This window comes from Durio zibethinus, chromosome 6 (assembly GCF_047325235.1).
Source record: "Durio zibethinus cultivar Kanyao isolate XHJ-2024 chromosome 6, ASM4732523v1, whole genome shotgun sequence".
Classification (NCBI taxonomy): domain Eukaryota; kingdom Viridiplantae; phylum Streptophyta; class Magnoliopsida; order Malvales; family Malvaceae; genus Durio; species Durio zibethinus.
The window spans coordinates 30,683,385-30,703,025 of NC_143167.1; the positions used below are offsets into that span (position 1 = coordinate 30,683,385).

At 36.1% G+C, this 19,641-nt stretch overlaps 4 protein-coding genes across 8 annotated transcripts; 3 read left to right on the forward strand and 1 right to left on the reverse strand.

The window, feature by feature from the left end:
• The first annotated feature begins 797 nt into the window (after positions 1-797).
• On the forward strand, positions 798-7,132 carry LOC111284186 (putative sucrose-phosphate synthase 1). 4 transcript variants are annotated; one of them, XM_022872905.2, is made up of 15 exons: positions 1,123-1,385; positions 1,532-1,621; positions 2,306-2,547; positions 2,731-2,794; positions 2,937-3,102; positions 3,215-3,309; positions 3,408-3,635; positions 3,795-3,911; positions 4,066-4,197; positions 4,299-4,475; positions 4,797-4,850; positions 4,937-4,999; positions 5,118-6,050; positions 6,165-6,292; positions 6,440-7,132. In XM_022872905.2, exons 1-15 carry the CDS (start codon positions 1,203-1,205, stop codon positions 6,711-6,713), a joined length of 2,946 nt encoding a protein of 981 aa, XP_022728640.2. In that variant the 5' UTR covers positions 1,123-1,202; the 3' UTR covers positions 6,714-7,132. The 4 variants fall into 4 exon arrangements, with proteins under 4 accessions (XP_022728639.2, XP_089618926.1, XP_089618927.1 ...); XM_022872904.2 differs by adding an exon at positions 798-1,004 and having other exon boundaries at positions 1,194-1,385; positions 2,937-3,635; XM_089762800.1 differs by adding an exon at positions 988-1,004 and having other exon boundaries at positions 1,144-1,385; positions 2,937-3,635.
• Positions 7,133-7,580: 448 nt separating this feature from the next.
• On the forward strand, positions 7,581-10,708 carry LOC111284190 (putative glycosyltransferase At5g11130). The gene is made up of 4 exons (XM_089761593.1): positions 7,581-8,169; positions 8,271-8,428; positions 9,476-9,830; positions 9,947-10,708. Exons 1-4 carry the CDS (start codon positions 7,921-7,923, stop codon positions 10,604-10,606), a joined length of 1,422 nt encoding a protein of 473 aa, XP_089617719.1. The 5' UTR covers positions 7,581-7,920; the 3' UTR covers positions 10,607-10,708.
• Positions 10,709-12,109: 1,401 nt separating this feature from the next.
• LOC111284189 (Exostosin family protein) lies at positions 12,110-15,410 on the forward strand. Its single transcript, XM_022872908.2, has 4 exons — positions 12,110-12,480; positions 12,739-12,905; positions 13,960-14,311; positions 14,609-15,410. Exons 1-4 carry the CDS (start codon positions 12,226-12,228, stop codon positions 15,272-15,274), a joined length of 1,440 nt encoding a protein of 479 aa, XP_022728643.1. The 5' UTR covers positions 12,110-12,225; the 3' UTR covers positions 15,275-15,410.
• Positions 15,411-16,026: 616 nt separating this feature from the next.
• On the reverse strand, positions 16,027-18,820 carry LOC111284187 (ACT-like superfamily protein). 2 transcript variants are annotated; one of them, XM_022872906.2, is made up of 8 exons: positions 18,619-18,820; positions 18,438-18,509; positions 18,252-18,303; positions 18,044-18,158; positions 17,875-17,942; positions 17,048-17,734; positions 16,836-16,940; positions 16,027-16,664 (listed from the first exon to the last, which is right to left on the reverse strand). In XM_022872906.2, the coding sequence occupies exons 2-8, from the start codon at positions 18,506-18,508 to the stop codon at positions 16,311-16,313; spliced, it is 1,452 nt and encodes a 483-aa protein (XP_022728641.1). In that variant the 5' UTR covers position 18,509; positions 18,619-18,820; the 3' UTR covers positions 16,027-16,310. The 2 variants fall into 2 exon arrangements, with proteins under 2 accessions (XP_022728641.1, XP_022728642.1); XM_022872907.2 differs by lacking the exon at positions 18,619-18,820 and having other exon boundaries at positions 16,086-16,664; positions 18,244-18,303.
• Positions 18,821-19,641: the final 821 nt, after the last annotated feature.

The window sequence follows — 19,641 nt, forward strand, 5'->3', positions numbered from 1 at the left end:
AATTTGCCAAAGAAGTGATTGGTACATCAAAGTTTGCAAATATTAATTAAGACAGCCCATGTTACTTAACCGCCTTCAACATATATACTTTTAGCATAGCATAGTTATATCAATGATAGATAGAGGCTGATTTGTGCGCTATAGGGTTTTGGCACTTTGGCATTCCTCAATTTATACCTTTTTTTATCTCAAATGTTCCAGATTTCAGGTTAGATTTGACAATCCTGTATTATCAAGTATTGAATGATTAAGGAAGCAATGTGAAATTTCGTATGATAGAATACGGATTCTAATGTTTGTAACAAATGCGTTAAATATTTAGAATTTATTTGATAGTGTGGTAAGAAATATTTTCATTATATAATCATATTATTTTATAGTTAATTTTTTTAAAAAATTTAATCATAAAAATAATTACGAAAGAATGACAAGAGAATATAAAAAATCTTATCTAAGACTTCGTTGCCATGTGAAACTTTGTCCAATTAGATATGGTGCGTTGTTCAATGCATTATGTTGCTGCTTTTGGCTTTCTCATGTCGTGTGTCAAGAAATTTGTGGAGTTTTTGGATCTGGTTTCACATTTTATCCGTCTTCGGATTAAAAAAGAAACTTTTTTCCCATTTCATTTGACTTTATGTTTACTTTATTCAGTAATAAATAATCATAGAAATATTGCATTATCAGTTCATCACAACAATTTTCGTCTTGATTTTAATTTTTACTGCTTAGATTGACTATTCTCAGTTAAAGTTAAAAACCGGGCGTATTATTTGACGACGTTGACACTTGACAGTGACAGAAAGTTGCTGTGAAGTCTTGTTTTTTTTTTCCTTTTCCGGAAAGATCGCAGAGTTCAAACAGCAAAAATTACAAAAGAACGCCCCCTTTCCAACGCATGACACGTGTTGCTCTCTCTGTAAGCAGGAAATTGGCATTTGGCAATTCCATATTTAAAGCTCTGCTGAAAGGAAAAAATCTCACCAACATAACCGTCTCATCAGGTTTAATAGATTTCACTCTCCGTTTTTATTTGAAATATTTTCTTCAAAATTTAAATCTTTTTTGTTTGAAATATTTGCTTCAAAATTTTTTTGGTCTAAGAATTTTCTTTTTTTTTTTCTTCAAAACTTAAATCATCAGGTTCCTTGGCTTTCTTTTTTTTTTTTTTTTTTTTTCATTTTGTGTTGAAGAGAGAAGGAATGGCGGGAAACGACTGGATAAACAGTTACCTGGAAGCAATACTGGACGTTGGTCCAGGAATCAACGAAGCGAAATCGTCCTTATTGTTGAGGGAGAGAGGTCATTTCAGTCCTACTCGCTACTTCGTGGAAGAGGTCATCACCGGCTTCGATGAGACCGATCTCCACCGTTCTTGGGTTCGAGTACGATCTCATTTAACCCCCTTTCACTCTCTCTTTTATCTCTCTTTTAGACCCTGATATTGTTTCGATCTCTCTCTGTTTTTTTTGTTTAATCGAATTCTGGAATCTTCCACTGTTTAATTTGAGTACTCGCTTGTTCGGGTTAGGCTGCGGCCACGAGGGGTCCCAAGGAGAGGAACACTAGGCTGGAGAACATGTGCTGGAGGATTTGGAATTTGGCTCGAAAGAAGAAGCAGGTCTTTTTTCCCCTCTTTTTTTCCTCCGCTTTAGTTGTTCATGATTATGTGCTATTTTGGTTTCACCTTAAAAAGATTTTTTCCCTTTTGGTGAATTTGAAGCTTTTACTTCTAGCAAATTTCCAAGAAAAAGAGCCTGCTTTTACTGTGCCGAATTTGCAGTTAAGTTGTTAATGGAATATAGAAGTGAAATTTTGTTTCTTTTAACTTCTTATTTGTCAAAATTTCGCCTTTTTTTGTGCCCGATGATGGTTTTCTACCACGCCTTCACAGCCAACAATAATAGAGTTACTTTTCTGTGAGGATAATGCAAAATTTTCTGTTTGGTTTTCATTTTACGTCAGTAAATTTTAATTTACTGCCAAGGTGCTTCAAATTCAAATACAGCATACTTTGTGCATTTCTCTTTCTGGAATTAAGCTATGGATTAACATTTCATCATTTCTAATTCTGGTTGATATGAACTATGCAGATTGAACAACTTATGTCAACATGTTATTTTGGATCTCAAGAACTGTTGCATTGTTTCTAAATTTTAGTCGCTTTATCCTTGTGGTTTGAATTAATGAACTTTTATAGTGTATCACTATGTGCATTCCAATGTTCATTTGTTATTTTCAGCTTTTGTTGCTTAACCTGTGACTTTACTAGTATTGTCTTGCTTTTCATTTGGTTTCTTTTCAGCTTGAGGGGGAGGAAGCTCAACGCAATGCTAAACGTCGCATTGAACGAGAAAAAGGCCTCAAAGAGGCTACTGCTGATATGTCTGAAGACCTATCAGAAGGAGAGAAAGGAGATTTACCTAGTGATGTTTCAGTTCATGGTGATAGTGTCCGAGGAAGAGTGCCTACGATTAGTTCTGTTGATGTGATGGAGAACTTGGCTAATCAGATGAAAGAAAAGAAGCTCTATATTGTGTTGATAAGGCATGATTTGCAATTCTATATGACCTGACTTGTTACAGCTGTTATTAAGTCATTCATATTTTCAATGTGGTCTTTATCTGTTATAATGACACAATTTTAGATCTGACCTTAAAATAATAGCTCATTGTTTCTCAGACATTCGTGATGGAATGTAGTTCTTTCTAACCAACAGTCTTCCTGCAGTCTTCATGGCTTGATAAGGGGTGAAAACATGGAGCTTGGTCGTGATTCTGATACAGGCGGCCAGGTAATTTTTTTTTCACCTCTTTAAGATTCTGTTAATTTGGTCACTTGTCTATATCTTGACAGTGTTCTTTTTCGTCATCCACTTCAAATATGGTAAATTACCCTGTTGCTCATTGGGAAATTGGATGTTGTCTTGAAAACAGGTTAAATATGTAGTAGAACTTGCTAGGGCCTTGGGATCAATGCCGGGAGTTTATCGGGTTGATTTGCTGACAAGACAAGTGACAGCTCCAGATGTGGATTGGAGTTATGCTGAACCAATAGAGATGCTTAGTCCAAGAACTACAGAGAACTCAATGCAGGAGCTTGGTGAGAGCAGTGGTGCTTATATTATTCGTATACCCTTTGGCCCAAAAGATAAATATATACCAAAAGAACTTCTTTGGCCTCATATTGCTGAATTTGTTGATTGTGCCCTTAGTCACATACAACAGATGTCCAAAGTTCTGGGTGAGCAAATTGGTGGTGGGCAACCAATCTGGCCTGTTGCCATTCATGGACATTATGCAGATGCTGGTAACTCTGCAGCACTTTTATCTGGAGCTCTAAACGTGCCAATGCTTTTTACTGGCCACTCACTTGGTCGCGATAAGCTAGAACAGCTCTTGAAACAGGGCCGACAATCAAGGGAAGAAATAAATATGACTTACAAAATCATGCGGCGGATAGAGGCTGAGGAGTTGTCTCTTGATGCCTCTGAAATTGTTATAACTAGCACTAGACAAGAGATAGAAGAGCAGTGGCGCCTTTATGATGGCTTTGATCCAGTATTGGAGCGCAAACTTAGAGCAAGGATCAAACGTGGTGTCAGCTGTTATGGGAGGTTTATGCCCCGAATGGTTGTAAGTATCAAGATATTATTTGTGACTTGTTATTCTTGCTTAAAAGATTTATTTTTCTAAACGAAGTCTGATATTGTTATTTTAATGCCTTCATTTTGGTTATTCTTTCTTTTATTTGCTCTATATCTGTATATCTTATGTTGCTAAGATCACATCTAGGTTATTCCTCCTGGGATGGAGTTTCATCATATTGTTCCGCATGATGGAGACATGGATGGGGATATAGAAAGAAATGAAGAAAATTCTACTTCTCCCGACCCCCCAATTTGGTCTGAGGTTATAACCATGTTCTTTTGTTTAAACCATCGTTATGATAGCCTAATTACTGCACTTCACTGACCATTCTTTTGATTGTCATACTCTGCTAATATTTCACTAACAGATTTTTATTGGAGCAGTGATCTGATAATAGCCCTGATCTGGTTTGCAGATTATGCATTTCTTTTCCAACCCACGCAAACCAATGATTCTTGCCCTTGCTCGGCCAGACCCTAAAAAGAATATTACAACTTTAGTCAAAGCATTTGGAGAATGCCGACCTTTAAGGGAGCTTGCTAATCTTGTAGGTCCATGCCTTTGAACGAAACTTGCATGGCATTCTCAGTCTTGGTTTCTTATACATTAGTTTTATGTCAGTGATCTCACTTTTTCTGGCTATTGCAGACATTAATAATGGGAAATCGTGATAATATTGATGAAATGTCTGGCACAAATGCATCTGTGCTTCTCTCGATTCTTAAACTCATTGACAAATATGATGTGTATGGCCAAGTAGCATATCCTAAGCACCACAAGCAGTATGAGGTTCCTGACATTTACCGTTTAGCAGCAAAAACAAAGGTACAGCTGGGGAATTGGTTTTTCAAATTAGTTATTCTTCTTTGTTTTTAATGGGAAAGTGGATTTTGGATTTACATACATGATTTTTTGACTTCCGGGTGGTGGGATGGACTGTGTCATATTAACCTACTTGTAACTTGTAATACGTATAGCTTTTGATTAGGTCAGTAAGCCATCCTTTCTCTGCTCTTGCCTGTTGACTTCTCATTTGATTTATGGTGCTCAAAATTATGATGAGGAATCATTTACCAAGTGAAAGAAGTTATTTGCCGGATATTTTTCTAATATATTAGTTAACCCTTTTTTCTTTTCCTTTCGCAGGGTGTTTTTGTTAATCCGGCTTTCATCGAGCCATTTGGGCTTACTTTAATCGAGGTGTTTCACTTATCTGCGATACCTATACTATTTCATTTAAGATTTTAACATTTTAGAAGCTTCAACATAAGCTCTTCTGTAAACAGGCAGCAGCACATGGCTTGCCTAGTGTAGCCACAAAAAATGGCGGTCCTGTTGACATTCATAGGGTACGTCCATTACCATTATTGATCATAGCTTAAAAGGGTTTCTCACCTGTATATTGATCTAGAGCAAGTTGATGTTTTGAAACAATACTCATCCATAGTGACAGTGAATTTGTTGCAGGTTCTTGATAATGGTCTACTAGTTGATCCCCATGATCAGCAGTCTATTGCTGATGCTCTTCTGAAACTTGTTTCAGATAAGCAATTATGGGCAAGATGCAGACAGAATGGACTGAAAAATATTCATCTATTTTCTTGGCCAGAGCACTGTAAGACATATTTGTCTCGGATAGCCATGTGCAAACCAAGGCAACCTCAGTGGCAGAGAAGTGATTTTGGATTTGAAAATCCAGAACCAAATTCACCTGGTGATTCTTTGAGAGACATGCAAGATTTATCTTTAAATTTAAAGCTTTCACTGGATGGCGAAAAGAGTGAAGGGAATGGAACTCTTGATAATTCTTTGGATCTTGAGGATTACGTCGATAGAAAAAGCAACTTGGAGAGTGCTGTTTTAAAGTTGTCCGCAGGTGCTATAGGAGGTGCAGAAAAGGCTAGTTTAAAGGAGAAAGCAGAACAAAACGTTGGTGGTAGTAGGTTTCCGGCAATGAGGATGAGAAAATACATTTTTGTGATAGCCGTGGATTGTGATTCAATATCAGATATTCCTAAAATAATTAGGACAATTATGGAGGCAGCAGGAAAAGAGAATCCTGTAGGGTTTATATTATCCACCTCCTTGTCAATATCTGACGTGCACTCTCTTCTGATCTCAGGAACCATAAGCCCATTGGATTTTGATGCTTTTATCTGTAATAGTGGTAGTGATTTGTACTATCCATCTTCAAGCTCGGAGGAGGGTCCTGGGTTTCCCTTCATTGTAGACTTGGATTATCAGTCACACATTGAATTCCGCTGGGGGAGAGAAGGTTTAAGGAAAACTTTGGTTCGATGGACTGCTTCTGTTAATGAGAAAAAAGGACAAATTGTTGAAGAAGATAAATCACGATCTACTGCCCATTGCTATGCATTCAACTTGAAGGACCCTGAATTGGTAATTTATTTTCCTTTTTGTGTTTCTGCACAATATCCACTGTATAAGCCTTCTATTTTTCAGTTCTATTGCACTTTTAACCTATCTTTTCTAATGGCTGTTTTCTCTTCATAGGTTCCTCCAGTTAAGGAGCTTCGGAAGTTGATGAGAATTCATGCTCTTAGATGCAATGTTATCTATTGTCAAAATGGCACCACACTGAATGTAATCCCTGTTTTGGCTTCTCGAGCTCAAGCTTTAAGGTATCCTTGCTGCACTTCTTTATGTTTTGTTTCTCTGGTTGTGATAATCTTCTTTTTATTCTACTATTCCATCATTCATGTTTCAGATGACCCATCAGGTATTGAATAGATTGAGTAAATAATGATGTACGACATGCTCTCCTTTAGGTACCTCTATATTCGTTGGGGCATGGAGTTATCAAATGTTGTCATCTTTACCGGAGAATGTGGAGACACGGATTATGAAGGCTTGCTTGGAGGAGTCCATAAAATTGTCATATTGAAGGGCATTGGCAACAGTGCTCTTAAGCTTCACTCTAACAGAAGCTACCCTCTAGAACATCTCCTGCCATTCGACAGTCCCAACATCGTTCAAGCTGAAGGATGCTACAATGAGGACATAAGGGTATCATTGCGAAAACTAGGGGTTATCAAGGAATAGGCAATTACTGCTATATATTAGTCATCAATTACGTACAACTATAATTTCATTTTGGATAAATAGTGGCCAGATCTCTCTGATGTCTGGCTGTATTACAATAAGGTATGGATCCTGTGTCCTGACTTGACCATAAAGCCACAATCTATAGCCTACTCCACCTCCCTGTCTCCGTTCCCATACCAAAGAAATGAAAAACCATCTCTACTTCAAGGTTCAGACATTGTCCATCGGTATACAACCAAATGATTTTACATGCGGCTTTGCCTCCTCCACTTTTGCTTTGTTGTAAAATCACAACGAACTGGCATATTTTTATACTGCTTTTTTGTATTACGCCCATGGTCTATTGGGTCTAATAGAAAGGGGGTTTAGCTCATTTATAAATCAAATGAACAATAGAGTTTGGAGCTTTTTCATTCATATCCACCGTCAACTTGGCTTGTTCGGAAGGAAATATAATATGATGGTTGCTATAAATTGAATTTATTATCAGGAACGGAGGATGTAGTAATTTTTGAAATATGGATATATATTACCATTTGGATCTCTACCAAATTTATCATTGTCTTAGTTACTACATATTGTGATTAACCACTTTATTTTCTGGTTAGCATATTAATGCAAACAATAATGGGCTTGAATTTTAATTATAAGAAAAAGATTTCATATAATTAAAAAAATTAATACAAGAATTTAACTCAAACAGCCATTTTTAAAAAGTGATTTTCAACTGCAGTTATAAACCTTCCCATGTTCTTAGTTTGTTGTCTCGAAAATATAAACGTACTAACTTTTTGTGGTCAAGTCCTTTACGTGCCTAAATTTTCAACCTTCGATTTCAGATTAATTTACTTTACAATGCGGTCCTGGGGAAGATCAGGTATGGGATTGGTGATGGCCAAAGCTCAGATGAACATGCACGAAAATCTCTAAAACAAGAGCCCATAGCGTCACTTGTCAATCTAATGCGTGGGATTCAACATTCAAGGTGCTATAACTTGAAGGCGCGACGGTTTGAGTTTTGAAAATTTAAGGATCCATCTCTTATAAGTTCCCTCACCGACGGACACAACTAATAAATATAGAGAGTTTTGGTTTTTGCTTAAAAAGTAGTGTCAGTGATTCACTAAACCTCTACTTCTTCATATAAACCTTTATATCATAGCTATAAAATGAGGCCAGTACTGCACTGAAGTATTCTTTTTCCATGGCTGACTTCAGTTGCACCACCCCCTTTTTACTATACCCTTCCATCTTTCTCATTCTCTTTTTCACTTCCATCAATCACCGCTACCATCTCTACCCTTTTTCTTATGATACATCCAATCACACTAAGATTTCCCGAGAAAATTATTCCGATATCTTATACTCTCCTACTTCAAGTCCTGCTCGGGATCTCGATATCTTGAACTCTCCTACTAAAAGTCCTGCGAATGGAAGCTGTATTAGAAGTGGTGTAAGCTGACCTCTAGATGATTTTTTTTTTTGCGGGTTTTAGAATTTTAGTAGTTTTTTCCTTTTTTTTAAACTTTTGCGTTGTTTATTTTGTGTTAACAGGTGCAAACTAAGAGCCGGATTCAGATTTTGGAGGAAGGGTTGGCAAGGGCAAGAGCGGCGATACGAGTTGCATCCCGGTCTCGGAAGATTACTTCGCACTGGCCAGAGAGTTACGTTCCCAAAGGATCTGTTTACAGAAATTCGTACGCGTTTCATCAGTTAAGAATTTTTCTCCATCTTTTTTCCTTGACCCTAGTCTTGCTTTTGCCATTAGTTTTTGAGTCATTTGAAAAAGCACCAAATGGAAAGGGCTTGCAACTTTATTGCATATGGATGCAGGTATAGGAAAGGATGGGAACACCTTTTTTTTTTTGTTTTTATCATCAATTAAGACTTTGCATTTTGGAGACAAAGTTCAGTCGACGACTTTATTTCTTGCATATAGTTGCATTGAGATATATGCTTTGTTTTTGGACCATGTGAAAGAAAAATGGTTACAATCGGACTATTTACATTAGAGATCAAGTATAAATAATTGTATTAATTACACATAAGTTTCTCACTGGAGAAAATTTTCATATCTATGCCTGAGATCATCAATTGGAGGAGTAGAAAGTCAAAAAAGAATGAGCCTATATATGGAAGGGTGAGAGGGTAGGATAGCAGAACTCAAGTATGGAGAATAGAAAAGAAACTGTCCATTTATTTTTGGCCAACGAACCTTTCCAATAAGTATTGCCCTTTCTGTGATTTGCACACAATCCTAATCCTGGTTCTCATCTACACCAATCAGCAACATTTGCAGTTAAGTTTAAATCTCCTTGACGGCAATAGAAGATCTTCTTCATTACTTTTTGCTTTCCTCAGTCAAACAATTCGTTATCTACGGCCTTGGCTGTCATAGTCTCTACATTCTTTTATACACCCCCCAATCACCACCAAATTTCCAGATGGTGTGAATTTCTAAATTTAAGGGTAGTTAATTTATGTTCTTATTTTTAAAGAGTAGCATTTAGTAAATTTAAAATTCAAGTCATAATAACAATTTTTTTATCTTTAGATTATGATATCTTTTATTAAAAAAATTACCTAATTCATTTTCAATTTATTAATTATATGATCATCTATTCCTTCATTTGTCATACCTTGCTTTACTTACATGCCTAGACATAGGAAAAATTTTCTTTTCTCCATTTCGTTTTTCTTTTTACTAAAAGTTAAAGATGAATGGACATGATAAGTATTATCTTGTGATGTACGTTCAGGAGCCACATTGAAATGCAGAAGCGATTCAGAGTGTGGCCATACAGGGAAGGAGAGCCACCTCTCTTTCACAAAGGTCCACTGAATTCTATATACGCCATCGAGGGGCAATTCATTGATGAATTTGAGAGCGGTGTTTCACCATTTTTAGCTCGTCACCCTGAAGAAGCCCTTGTTTTTTCCCTCCCCGTCAGCGTCGTGAATATTATAGAGTATGTTTACAAGCCTTATATCGATTATTCTCGTAAGCGCCTTCAGAACGTCGTAAAGGACTACATTGACATAGTATCAACCAGATATCCCTACTGGAATAGAAGCAATGGAGCCGATCATTTTCTGATTTCTTGTCATGACTGGGTATGTCACGACATAATTCTCAATTGTTTCATTAATATTTCATCTAGTTTATGTCAAACTCTAGCTAGATCAGTTTTGTAGTCTCTTATTCCATCCACATTATCTATGACATACAGGCTCCAGATGTTTCAGCTGCAGATCCAAAGCTTTTCAAGCATTTCATTAGAGTTCTTTGCAATGCCAACTCCTCTGAAGGATTCCAGCCTGCAAGAGACGTTTCATTGCCAGAAATGTTCCTTCATAGTGGGATGCTGGGACAGCCTCAACAGGGCCAACCCCCAAACAGCCGTTCAATTCTGGCCTTCTTCGCCGGTGGCGAACATGGGTACGTTAGAAAAATGCTATTCAAATATTGGAAGCAGAAAGACAATGATATTAGGGTATACCCATATCTCCCCAAAAACCTAAACTACACCGAACTAATAGGTCAAAGTAAGTTTTGTCTATGCCCTAGTGGATATGAAGTTGCTAGTCCAAGAGTGGTTGAGTCAATACTTTCCGGTTGTGTTCCGGTGATAATTTCGGATCACTACGTGCTACCGTTCGGCGATGTCCTAGACTGGAGTAAATTTTCCGTCTACATTCCGGTCGCAAAGATACCTGATATCAAAACAATTCTGGAAGGAATTTCTGACGAGGAATATATGAAGAAGCAAAGGAGGGTCCTCATAGTGCAACGACATTTTGTGCTAAATCGACCAGCCAAACCATTTGACATAATGCATATGGTGATGCATTCAGTGTGGCTTAGGAGGCTTAATCGAAGGTTAGATTAATGAAATATATATTTTTGCATACTTCTAACAAATTAATGTATATGATTATATATCATTTAGTTTTTGTAAAATATATGGAATTTAATTGTTTGCGTGTGCAACAATATGTGATCATGAAAAAATGATTTTGATTTTACATATAAAATACTGTAAATATATTTAACAATACGTTTTAATATTTTATTTAAATGAAAATTATGACATGTTTTTTTTTTAATTTATAATTAAAAAACTTGTATTCATCATCCAAAAGAAGAAGTGTCCTGTGACAAGAGAAATAATAGGCTACAGCCATACGAAGTATCATAATACTTTATAAAGAATTAAAGTCTGAGTTTGATATCATCTTATATGCGAACTTCCATTAATTATATGCAAAAAGAAATTTCTAAAAATTAAAAATATTTAACATCCACAATTCTTACACATCACATAAATATAAAAATATTAGAAAAAATGATAAACAGGTTCAGTAGCTTACTTTATTAATGAATATTTTTTTTTCTTGTACCGAAAAAAAAAATTTCAATTAAAACAAAATGGTTAATATAAGATAATCAATATGATACTAATCCTGCATGCAGTTGAAAAACACTTTAAAATTCTGAAACCTAGATATGTGCTTCCTAGCATTTCGATCTTTCCAAACATGATAAACATAAGCAATCCAAACCAATCTCACCAGGATATTAAAAAAAAGAAAAAAGCAAGATATAAGGAAAAAGATTACCCTATCAAAGTAGTAGCTCAAGTCAACTCAGTATTCCAATTTTCTAAACTCTTTTGAATACATGAAACTTGCAAAACTCTAGCCAAATCATACAGTTTTCTGAGTAGTTGCGAGTAAAAAACAAATGATCCTTGTTTTCATCCTCATCGTTTCATAGATAACAAATAATATTTAATAATAATTGTATTTTTCTTTTTATTTAATTTTTTATATAATATATATTTATCTACTCAATACTCAAGAAATATCTAATAGGCGTAATATTTTTATTTCCAAATTGATTCAAAAAATTCAATAACTTATTTTACAAGTTCCATTTGCACTTGATATTATGATATATATATATATATATATGAAAAATTATTGAGTAAAGTTTTCAAAATTTTATTATCAAAATTAATTGGATGATATATACCTCTTAAAATATAATAAAAAAATAATATTCATTGCATTAAGAATTAAGATGCATTTCTCAATTAAAAAAAAAAAAAGGATGCATGGCCGGTATATGAATTAGGGTAATTTTATTTTTAACATCATAGTAAAATCTGGAATCTGGTTAAATTAAGTAGAGTAAATTTGGAAATTCTTTTCCGGTCAATCTAAGCTAATTAGCCTCGTGATTTAATCAACTCTTCGTGGACAAACATGTAATTTTACCACTCCCTTACGCAGTTGGACTTGGACTCCTCTCAAACAGGTATTTAAGATGGTAAAAACAAACCAAACCATCTCTTCTTTTCTTCTTCTTCTTCTTCTTCCTCTTCAGTCTCTCTCTTTCTCCTCCCGCCACGCCTCCTCCTGTAATTTCACTTTGGAAGAAACCGTCCTTTTCTCCTCCATAATTTTCTCGAGAAAAAATAATCACATTAACCAAACACACCTCACTATGAAGAGTTGCTATAGATATTCAGCTTCCGCTTTCACTTGGCTATGTGTTTTCGCGATTCTCGTTGTTTTCTTTACCTCTGATAACTTCAACGCCTCCGTCAGCTTCTCTGCTTCGAGTCCTGGATCACCAGAACCAAAACTTGAGTTGCAGAGATCAATCGTTTCTAATCCTGATCAAATCAAAGCCGTTGGCTTCAGCGCATCAACTGATGATCATCACCATCCCAACCGACTTAGAAACACCACCGTCATCGTAATTAACTCTCTTTCTCTCTCTAACAGATTGAGAAATTAAACCGCTATTTAATTCTGTGAATCTTTAAAGATAAATACCGGAGATCACTATCTTAAAAAAGAGATTTCGATCATATTTTTCTTTTTCCTTTATCTTAACCGAGAATCTTTTCCTTCCATTTTTCACTTCAATCATGTTTGGATTTTTTTTTTTACCATAAACATAATTGTGCATAAAATGTGATTAATTATATATTATTATTATTATTTTTTACAGAGAAAAACGAAGAACCTAAGCAGAGAACAAGCGTTAGAACAAGGACTAGCTAGAGCTCGAGCTTCGATTCTCTCGGCTGCTATAGCTCGAAATATCAAGGCCACTTCCAAGCACGACAATGACGTTCCCTTTGGAGATGTCTATCGTAATCCAAGCGCATTTTATCAGTAAGAATCAAATTTCTTCGTTTCTTTAAGTATACATATGAAAATAGAAATTAAAAGAAAAAAAGAGAAATTAATTAATTAGTTAAAGCTGTTATTAAAAGAGGTTTCGAAACTGCTTTGCTTCTAAGGCATAGCAAATTACAGATATATCTCTAAAAAAAGCAAATTATGGATATATATGTATTCGGCTATCTTTATTTTTGTGTAATGGAAAGAGGATTGAGAACTTGTTTTCTTCTAACCGAAGCTAGGGGGGTTGGAATGAAAAAGAAAAATGAAATGAAGAATTGCGCACTCGCCAACGCACTCATTTTCCCCTTCACTGTTCACACTCCACATTTGACACCGTATTATCATAGCTAGCCACTCAAAAAGCGGCGCTTCTACTTATTGTCATATTGTGTAAGCTGGACGGGTTATTTTAGGAACTGTTGACGTTTCTGAATGGGTCCAACTCAAGTCCAATCTATATATAATGTGGGTGGGAAATGCTGTATGCGGGTAATAATGAGTAATGACTTGGAGCTGGGTCTGTAAGTGTAGTGAGCTTTAGACAGCGGTCCAAAGAACAAAAATTCCATTTGCTTGCATAAATTATTACTCCACATGTGAGAATAAGATATATAGTAGCACTGAAGTGCTCTGCTGTCGTTATTGATAGTTAAGTTGGTGCGAAGATGACTGGAGAAGAGGCCTTAAATTCTCTTTAATCAATTATATTAGAGTTGAAGAAATTCAATGAGCGAGAGTTTAAACAAAAATCTTTGATTTTCTTTGAGTTTTACCAAGAAAAAGGATTTCTCTTAGTGCGCATTTTCAAGTGTATAATCATTAGGATCAAGAGCTCAAAATTACTGGTATTTCATTATGCGTATGTTGATGTCATTATGCTACATCTTTAATGATGATATGGATAGTATTCATATGCTATTCTAATGTCTAGGATGCAATCTATCAATTGTTAATTCCGGGCAAAGGGTGCCCAAATCATTTAGTCATCACAGTAAATTTTAAATTACAGTTGACACCAGTTTATTATGTTCAATAATTACAGGAGCTATGTGGAGATGGAGAGGAGATTCCAGGTGTACGTGTACACAGAAGGAGAGCTGCCAATTGTCCACGATGGGCCATGCAAGGAAATATACACGATAGAAGGAAGGTTCATACACGAGATGGAGCACGGGGCTAAGAGGTTTAGGACAAATGATCCTCAACGTGCTCACGTTTTCTTCATGCCCTTCAGTGTGACTTGGATGGTCAAGTATATTTACACGCCTCTGAGTTTCAACATTACTCCTCTTAAGCAATTTGTTTCTGATTATGTGAAAGTGGTATCCACCAAATACTCTTTTTGGAATCGAACTCATGGTGCTGATCACTTCATGCTTGCCTGTCATGATTGGGTGAGTTTCTCATTCTCCATTTTCCCCCTTTTTTTCTGCTTTCTTTTTTTGCATTAACCTCCTCCTCGGCTTTACCTTTTTGTGTCGCTTTGAGTCTGTGGCTAACATGTAAGGCTATCCTACCACCATGCTGAAACCCTGAACTACTTCATCTTAGAGTAATTATTAGCACTTATTTAACTGACCAAAACATTGAGAAACTTACTATTTTACGTAAAGGCCCAACCCTTTTTTTTATCACAAAATATTCATATGCTTTGCCATAATTTGAACTTATTTTTCCTTGCTTTATTGCAGGGTCCCCATGCATCACAGGGCAACTCACTCCTCTACAACAATTCCATTCGGGTTTTGTGCAATGCCAACACCTCCGAAGGCTTCAATCCACAAAAGGACGTAAGCCTTCCAGAAATCAACCTCAATGGTGGCCACTTATCCCCCAAACTCATCCACCCACCTCCGCCCAACGCTTCTCGACCCTATCTCTCTTTCTTTGCCGGCGGACTTCACGGCCCAATCCGCCCATACCTCCTCCAACACTGGAAGGGCCGGGACAATGACATGCAGGTTTTTGAATACCTCCCAAAAGACAAAGACTATTACTCTTATATGCTCCAATCCAAATTTTGTTTATGTCCAAGTGGTTATGAAGTTGCCAGCCCAAGGATTGTGGAGGCCATATACTCTGAATGTGTGCCGGTTATTTTGTCAGATAACTATGTTTTGCCTTTCAGTGATGTGTTGCGATGGGAGGCTTTCTCAATACAGGTGGAAACAACAGAGATTCCCAGATTGAAAGAGATTTTATCGGCAATTCCAGAAGAGAAATATCGGAAACTTCAAGAGGGTGTGAGAGTTGTGCGGAGACATTTTATGTTGAACCAACCTTCTAAGAGATTTGATATGTTCCACATGATATTACACTCAATATGGCTGAGGAGAATTAATGCAAGAACGGGATAGATCTTGATATGTATTTTTCCATGAACAATGTTACATACATATATTTTGTATACATAAATTACACATGCATTACTTTTTTCTCTTTCTTTGAGATAAGGGGATTATAAATTCGCAAAGGTATATTGAGCTTTGAAATTATGGCATAAAACAATGTGAAAATTAATATAAAGGTGAGGGACCTAGTTTGATCCATTTATAATATACGGAAAAGAGAGAAAACTGGCATGAAATTATTTAGATGAAAATTATGTTCCTTCTTAAAAATTATTTAATAAAAATTTTAATAAAAAATCCAAATTAATGGATTCATAGAATTTAATATGAAGATCAATAATACGTAAAAAAAATTATTAAAAATATTATTTATAATTTAAATTTAATCGATACTTATTTAACAATAAAAATTTTATCAACATTTTTATTAAAAATGTCAATCTAAAAATATATATCAAAATTTATTAAATTTTTTTAAAATTTTACACATCATACTTATATAATGAGATCTTTTAATTTATCGATTTTTTATTTTTATTTTTATTTTTATTTTATTATTTTTAATTGAAAATTTCGTGAATTTCACCTAAAAAAACTTCAATTTTTTTTTTTGAAAAGGTGAATAAAAAAAAAAAGAATGATCCTTATGGGCCATGAAGATCCGAATTATCTCGTTTCAATTTCCATGCAAAACAAACCGAAAGAGAAATTCTCGTCAATAGGCTATAACCCAAGAGTCAACAACAGTGGGGGAAACATTTTAGAGAGAACATTCTTTTCATTTACAACTTCACAAGCCTAGAATCGAAGAATTCAATAACACAAAAATGTGATTATTTTTATACAAAGCATTGCATATATATTTATCTATACAAATTTGAATCCTTACTTTATATATTTACATTCCTAGGACTTATTTCTCTACTTATTCGCGAATGAACCCTTTTTTTTTTATTATTACATTCCTAGCTAGCTACTCCAATTCCAACGTCAAATTGATATATATAACTGTGCCTATTTTTTATTTTACATATATAGATTATCAGTTGATAGGAATAAAATTATGGGAGAAGCGTTCGATTTGAGACTTAAGAACGTCTCCAAGAGAGAAAAGGCCGGGTACTGATGACCTTGGGGACGAGCTTGGTCGTCGTCGACTGGCACCATCATTCTTCACTTCAAGGTCTATCACGTCCATCTCTTTCTTCATTGACTCCACGAAGTCCATGTCAACTTCATTCCCTGACATGTCTTTCACGTAGAATGCATTCACTGTTTTTTCTCCTTGGGTTGCTACATCTGCTCTAACGACGGTAAGCCCGTTCTCCCTTAGAACCCGAGTTATATCCGAGAGAAGCCCTACCCTGTTTTCTGCACTCAACTCCAGTCGAACCCCCTGCCACAATCAATCAAAGATCGTTAATTGAAAAACAGTTATTTATAAAGACAAAATGATAAAGACCGAAACTTGTCAACAGTCATGTGATTCCAATGCAAAAACCAGGTTTAATCAGTCACAAGTATTAAAAAAAAAAAAAAAAGGTAAATTTTTAGTGACACCCTTTACCTCACAAACCCGTCGCTCTATGGCTGCCTCCAAGCATTTTACAACCTTATCTTTCTCGCCTTCGGTACTCAAAGCATATCCGTCTACATGTCTTATGAAGTATTCCTATAGCATAATAACAAATAGTATGTAGTATAAGATTTAAGAAGAAACAAAATGATATTTGATGGGAAAAAAGATGAAAATTGGGCGGGATGTATATATATATATACCTGGAATGATCTTCCTTCACGAGAACTAATTGAAGCATGGAATATGACGTATTGCATATCGGTAAGCGTGCACACCGTATCAAACATGAGCCTTGGTCTATCTTTACATTCTATGCTAACAATCGAGTACCCTTTCTCGTGACAATTCTCAATCGATACCATGGTCTTTCTTCCTTCTTCATCATCACCGTCTGATCCTGATGGTGATGATCTCATTGGTTCAAACGGGGGCGTATCGAAATCGCCGACTGAAAGCATAAGCTGATGCAACCTGCGTTCCACATCAGTCATGTTGGTGCCTTCAAGAAACTCAGCTGTCTTCGCTTCTTGTGGGCTGGCCGTCTCAGGCCCACTTTGGATTGGTGTAGTTGTGGCTCGTAGAACGGTCGTGAGATGGTCCTCAATGGTGGCAAGCCGGTGGGGATCGTCGATAGGGGTGTCAGTGGATTGATCAGAAATGTAGGCTACGCAAGCCAAACGAGCATTATGGCTCCATGCATGTGCCTCCACAACATTACAATGGAGGTCAGCTAGGGCTGCTGATATCTCTGAAAACAGACCCGGCCGATCTGTTCCACTCATTTCTATAGCGGTGTGCTCGCTTGTTTGCTCAGAATTATTGAAAACGTCATTGTTACTGGGCTTGGCCTTGACCGTGTTTTTAATCTCCCTAACTGTACCTATGGCCTGTTTCATATGTAAATATTTTCATGCATGTAAAGTCCTCTGCAGCCAAGCGTATAGTAATAGTACTAATGAAAAAAGAAAATAGGTTTAGAATTACTTAATAAAAATGTAGGCATTGGAACCCCAACAATAATATTCACCTGCTGGATATAGTTAATTACGTTTTGGTCGTTAAGTTTGTTGCCATGCTCATCTTTAACATGAAATACTGCAAATGGACGACAGCAAAATTAGCCCCTCATACATCAAAAAAGTTGTAGACATTATGAGATTTTTATGAAAAGTATATCAATGACAGCCTATAAATACCATCCATGAACCATCCAGCGTCAGAGGAAATGTAGCTCTTTAAGATGGTAAGGTTTATGTTTGTCAACACTTGCACCACTTCCAGGAGGATGCCTTGCTTGTTCACGCTATCAACCTGCGCCATGATCAGAAATCATCAATCCTGTTAACTTTGCACCACCGTATAGCTAAAGTTTCCATCTCTTTTTGCATGTATATACCTCCTTACCTTGATCACTGTGCAATCCTCCATGCTCTCGTTGTCAATGCAAACTCTACATCTGCAAGGCATACATAATAAATTTATAATTAGAGGGACATGAATACTGACCAAATGGGGATACCTTAACGTACCGGGGACTGTAAATTGATCATGCAAAAGTGGTTAAAGTGAAAGGGTTGGTTGAATACTTACGGGGGCCCATATATCCTCTCTGGGAGAGTATCAAATTCGGGATCAAAGTAAGGCCAACAAACCTTCTTCATGCTGCAAATTAATGGTATATAGAAATGATCAGAAAACAATATATATATATATATATTCCTAAAATTGAAAAAGCTTTTAAGTAGAGAAGATGCGAGAAGGAGAAGCTTACACAGATGTAGTAATTTATGGAAACCAACACAAAAGTATTGCCCAGAAGAGAGAGAAGGAATGAAGGTGATGTCAGTCTCTTTCTCTATCTCTCTCTCTCTTGAAGAAGGAACAAGAAACAAGAATAGCAAAAGAAGAGAAAAGAGAGCTTTGGTGTCCCAAAGAAATGGGAGGAGAAATAGAGGAAGAGAGAAAGAGGTGTTAATTACTAATCTGAGGTATGTGATTAGCTTAAATAGAATGTCAAAACTCAAAATCCAAACCGTGTGGAGGAGATTAGTTTGAAGAAAATTTTGTACAAAGGGTGTCTTGGAAGGACACGTATACAAAAGTCAAATGCAGTTATCGGCCACGTTTCCTGATGATTTTTTTACTTCATTTGGTTATATACAGTCATTCAATATTCTTACGTATATCTGCTTTAATTGCCCAAATGTCATGCTACGTTTTTGCCCTCTTAATCTCATTCACAAAAAATGATAAGCAATGCAAACTCAATGATTCCGTCACTAATTTGAGCGATTCATCTTAATTTCTTGATAAGTACAAAAATAGAGCGAGAAATGTCAATGACTTATCCAATTTTGCATATGCTCAACACTCTTGGTCAATTGCCCTCGTGTTACGAATTGCGATATCCATCCAGCTAGCATTTGCAGAGTTTCTTGCTTTTTTTCCTTTTTTGTCAAACTTAGCCTAATTAAGTATTCCTTCAAGCTTGCTTGAATTGTGTTAAGATCCACTAATTAAAAAGGCACAAGCCCAAGCCACAGCTCGATAGTCTCCTTCATTTTGATACCCCTTTTTTCACAATGGGAACTAGCCTACTGGCTTTCAGATCTTTCAAGCATAACCAAAATTTCAATGCTCTTGGAATTACTGAGGTAGGCATAACTAAAACAACAGCAAATTTCGGTGACCAGCAGTGTTAGGCCTAGAAAGGATATTAATCCACCAACAGCAATTACAATTGATTCTACAAATTAGTAAGACTCGTGGATAAAAGAAATAATGGAAAAAGAAT

Excerpts from the sequence above, each read along its gene's own strand:
- LOC111284186 (XM_022872904.2), top strand. The coding sequence starts at position 1,203 with ATGGCGGGAAACGACTGGATAAACAGTTACCTGGAAGCAATACTGGAC. Across the intron at positions 4,198-4,298 it reads TAAGGGAGCTTGCTAATCTT|ACATTAATAATGGGAAATCG; the intron begins GTAGGTCCATGC and ends TGGCTATTGCAG. Across the intron at positions 6,051-6,164 it reads ACTTGAAGGACCCTGAATTG|GTTCCTCCAGTTAAGGAGCT; the intron begins GTAATTTATTTT and ends TTCTCTTCATAG.
- LOC111284190 (XM_089761593.1), top strand. The coding sequence starts at position 7,921 with ATGGCTGACTTCAGTTGCACCACCCCCTTTTTACTATACCCTTCCATC. Across the intron at positions 8,170-8,270 it reads GAAGCTGTATTAGAAGTGGT|GTGCAAACTAAGAGCCGGAT; the intron begins GTAAGCTGACCT and ends TTGTGTTAACAG. Across the intron at positions 8,429-9,475 it reads AATTCGTACGCGTTTCATCA|GAGCCACATTGAAATGCAGA; the intron begins GTTAAGAATTTT and ends ATGTACGTTCAG.
- LOC111284189 (XM_022872908.2), top strand. The coding sequence starts at position 12,226 with ATGAAGAGTTGCTATAGATATTCAGCTTCCGCTTTCACTTGGCTATGT. Across the intron at positions 12,906-13,959 it reads AATCCAAGCGCATTTTATCA|GAGCTATGTGGAGATGGAGA; the intron begins GTAAGAATCAAA and ends CAATAATTACAG. Across the intron at positions 14,312-14,608 it reads TGCTTGCCTGTCATGATTGG|GGTCCCCATGCATCACAGGG; the intron begins GTGAGTTTCTCA and ends GCTTTATTGCAG.
- LOC111284187 (XM_022872906.2), bottom strand. The coding sequence starts at position 18,508 with ATGAAGAAGGTTTGTTGGCCTTACTTTGATCCCGAATTTGATACTCTC. Across the intron at positions 17,735-17,874 it reads TAATTAACTATATCCAGCAG|GCCATAGGTACAGTTAGGGA; the intron begins GTGAATATTATT and ends CATATGAAACAG. Across the intron at positions 16,941-17,047 it reads GTGAAGGAAGATCATTCCAG|GAATACTTCATAAGACATGT; the intron begins GTATATATATAT and ends ATTATGCTATAG.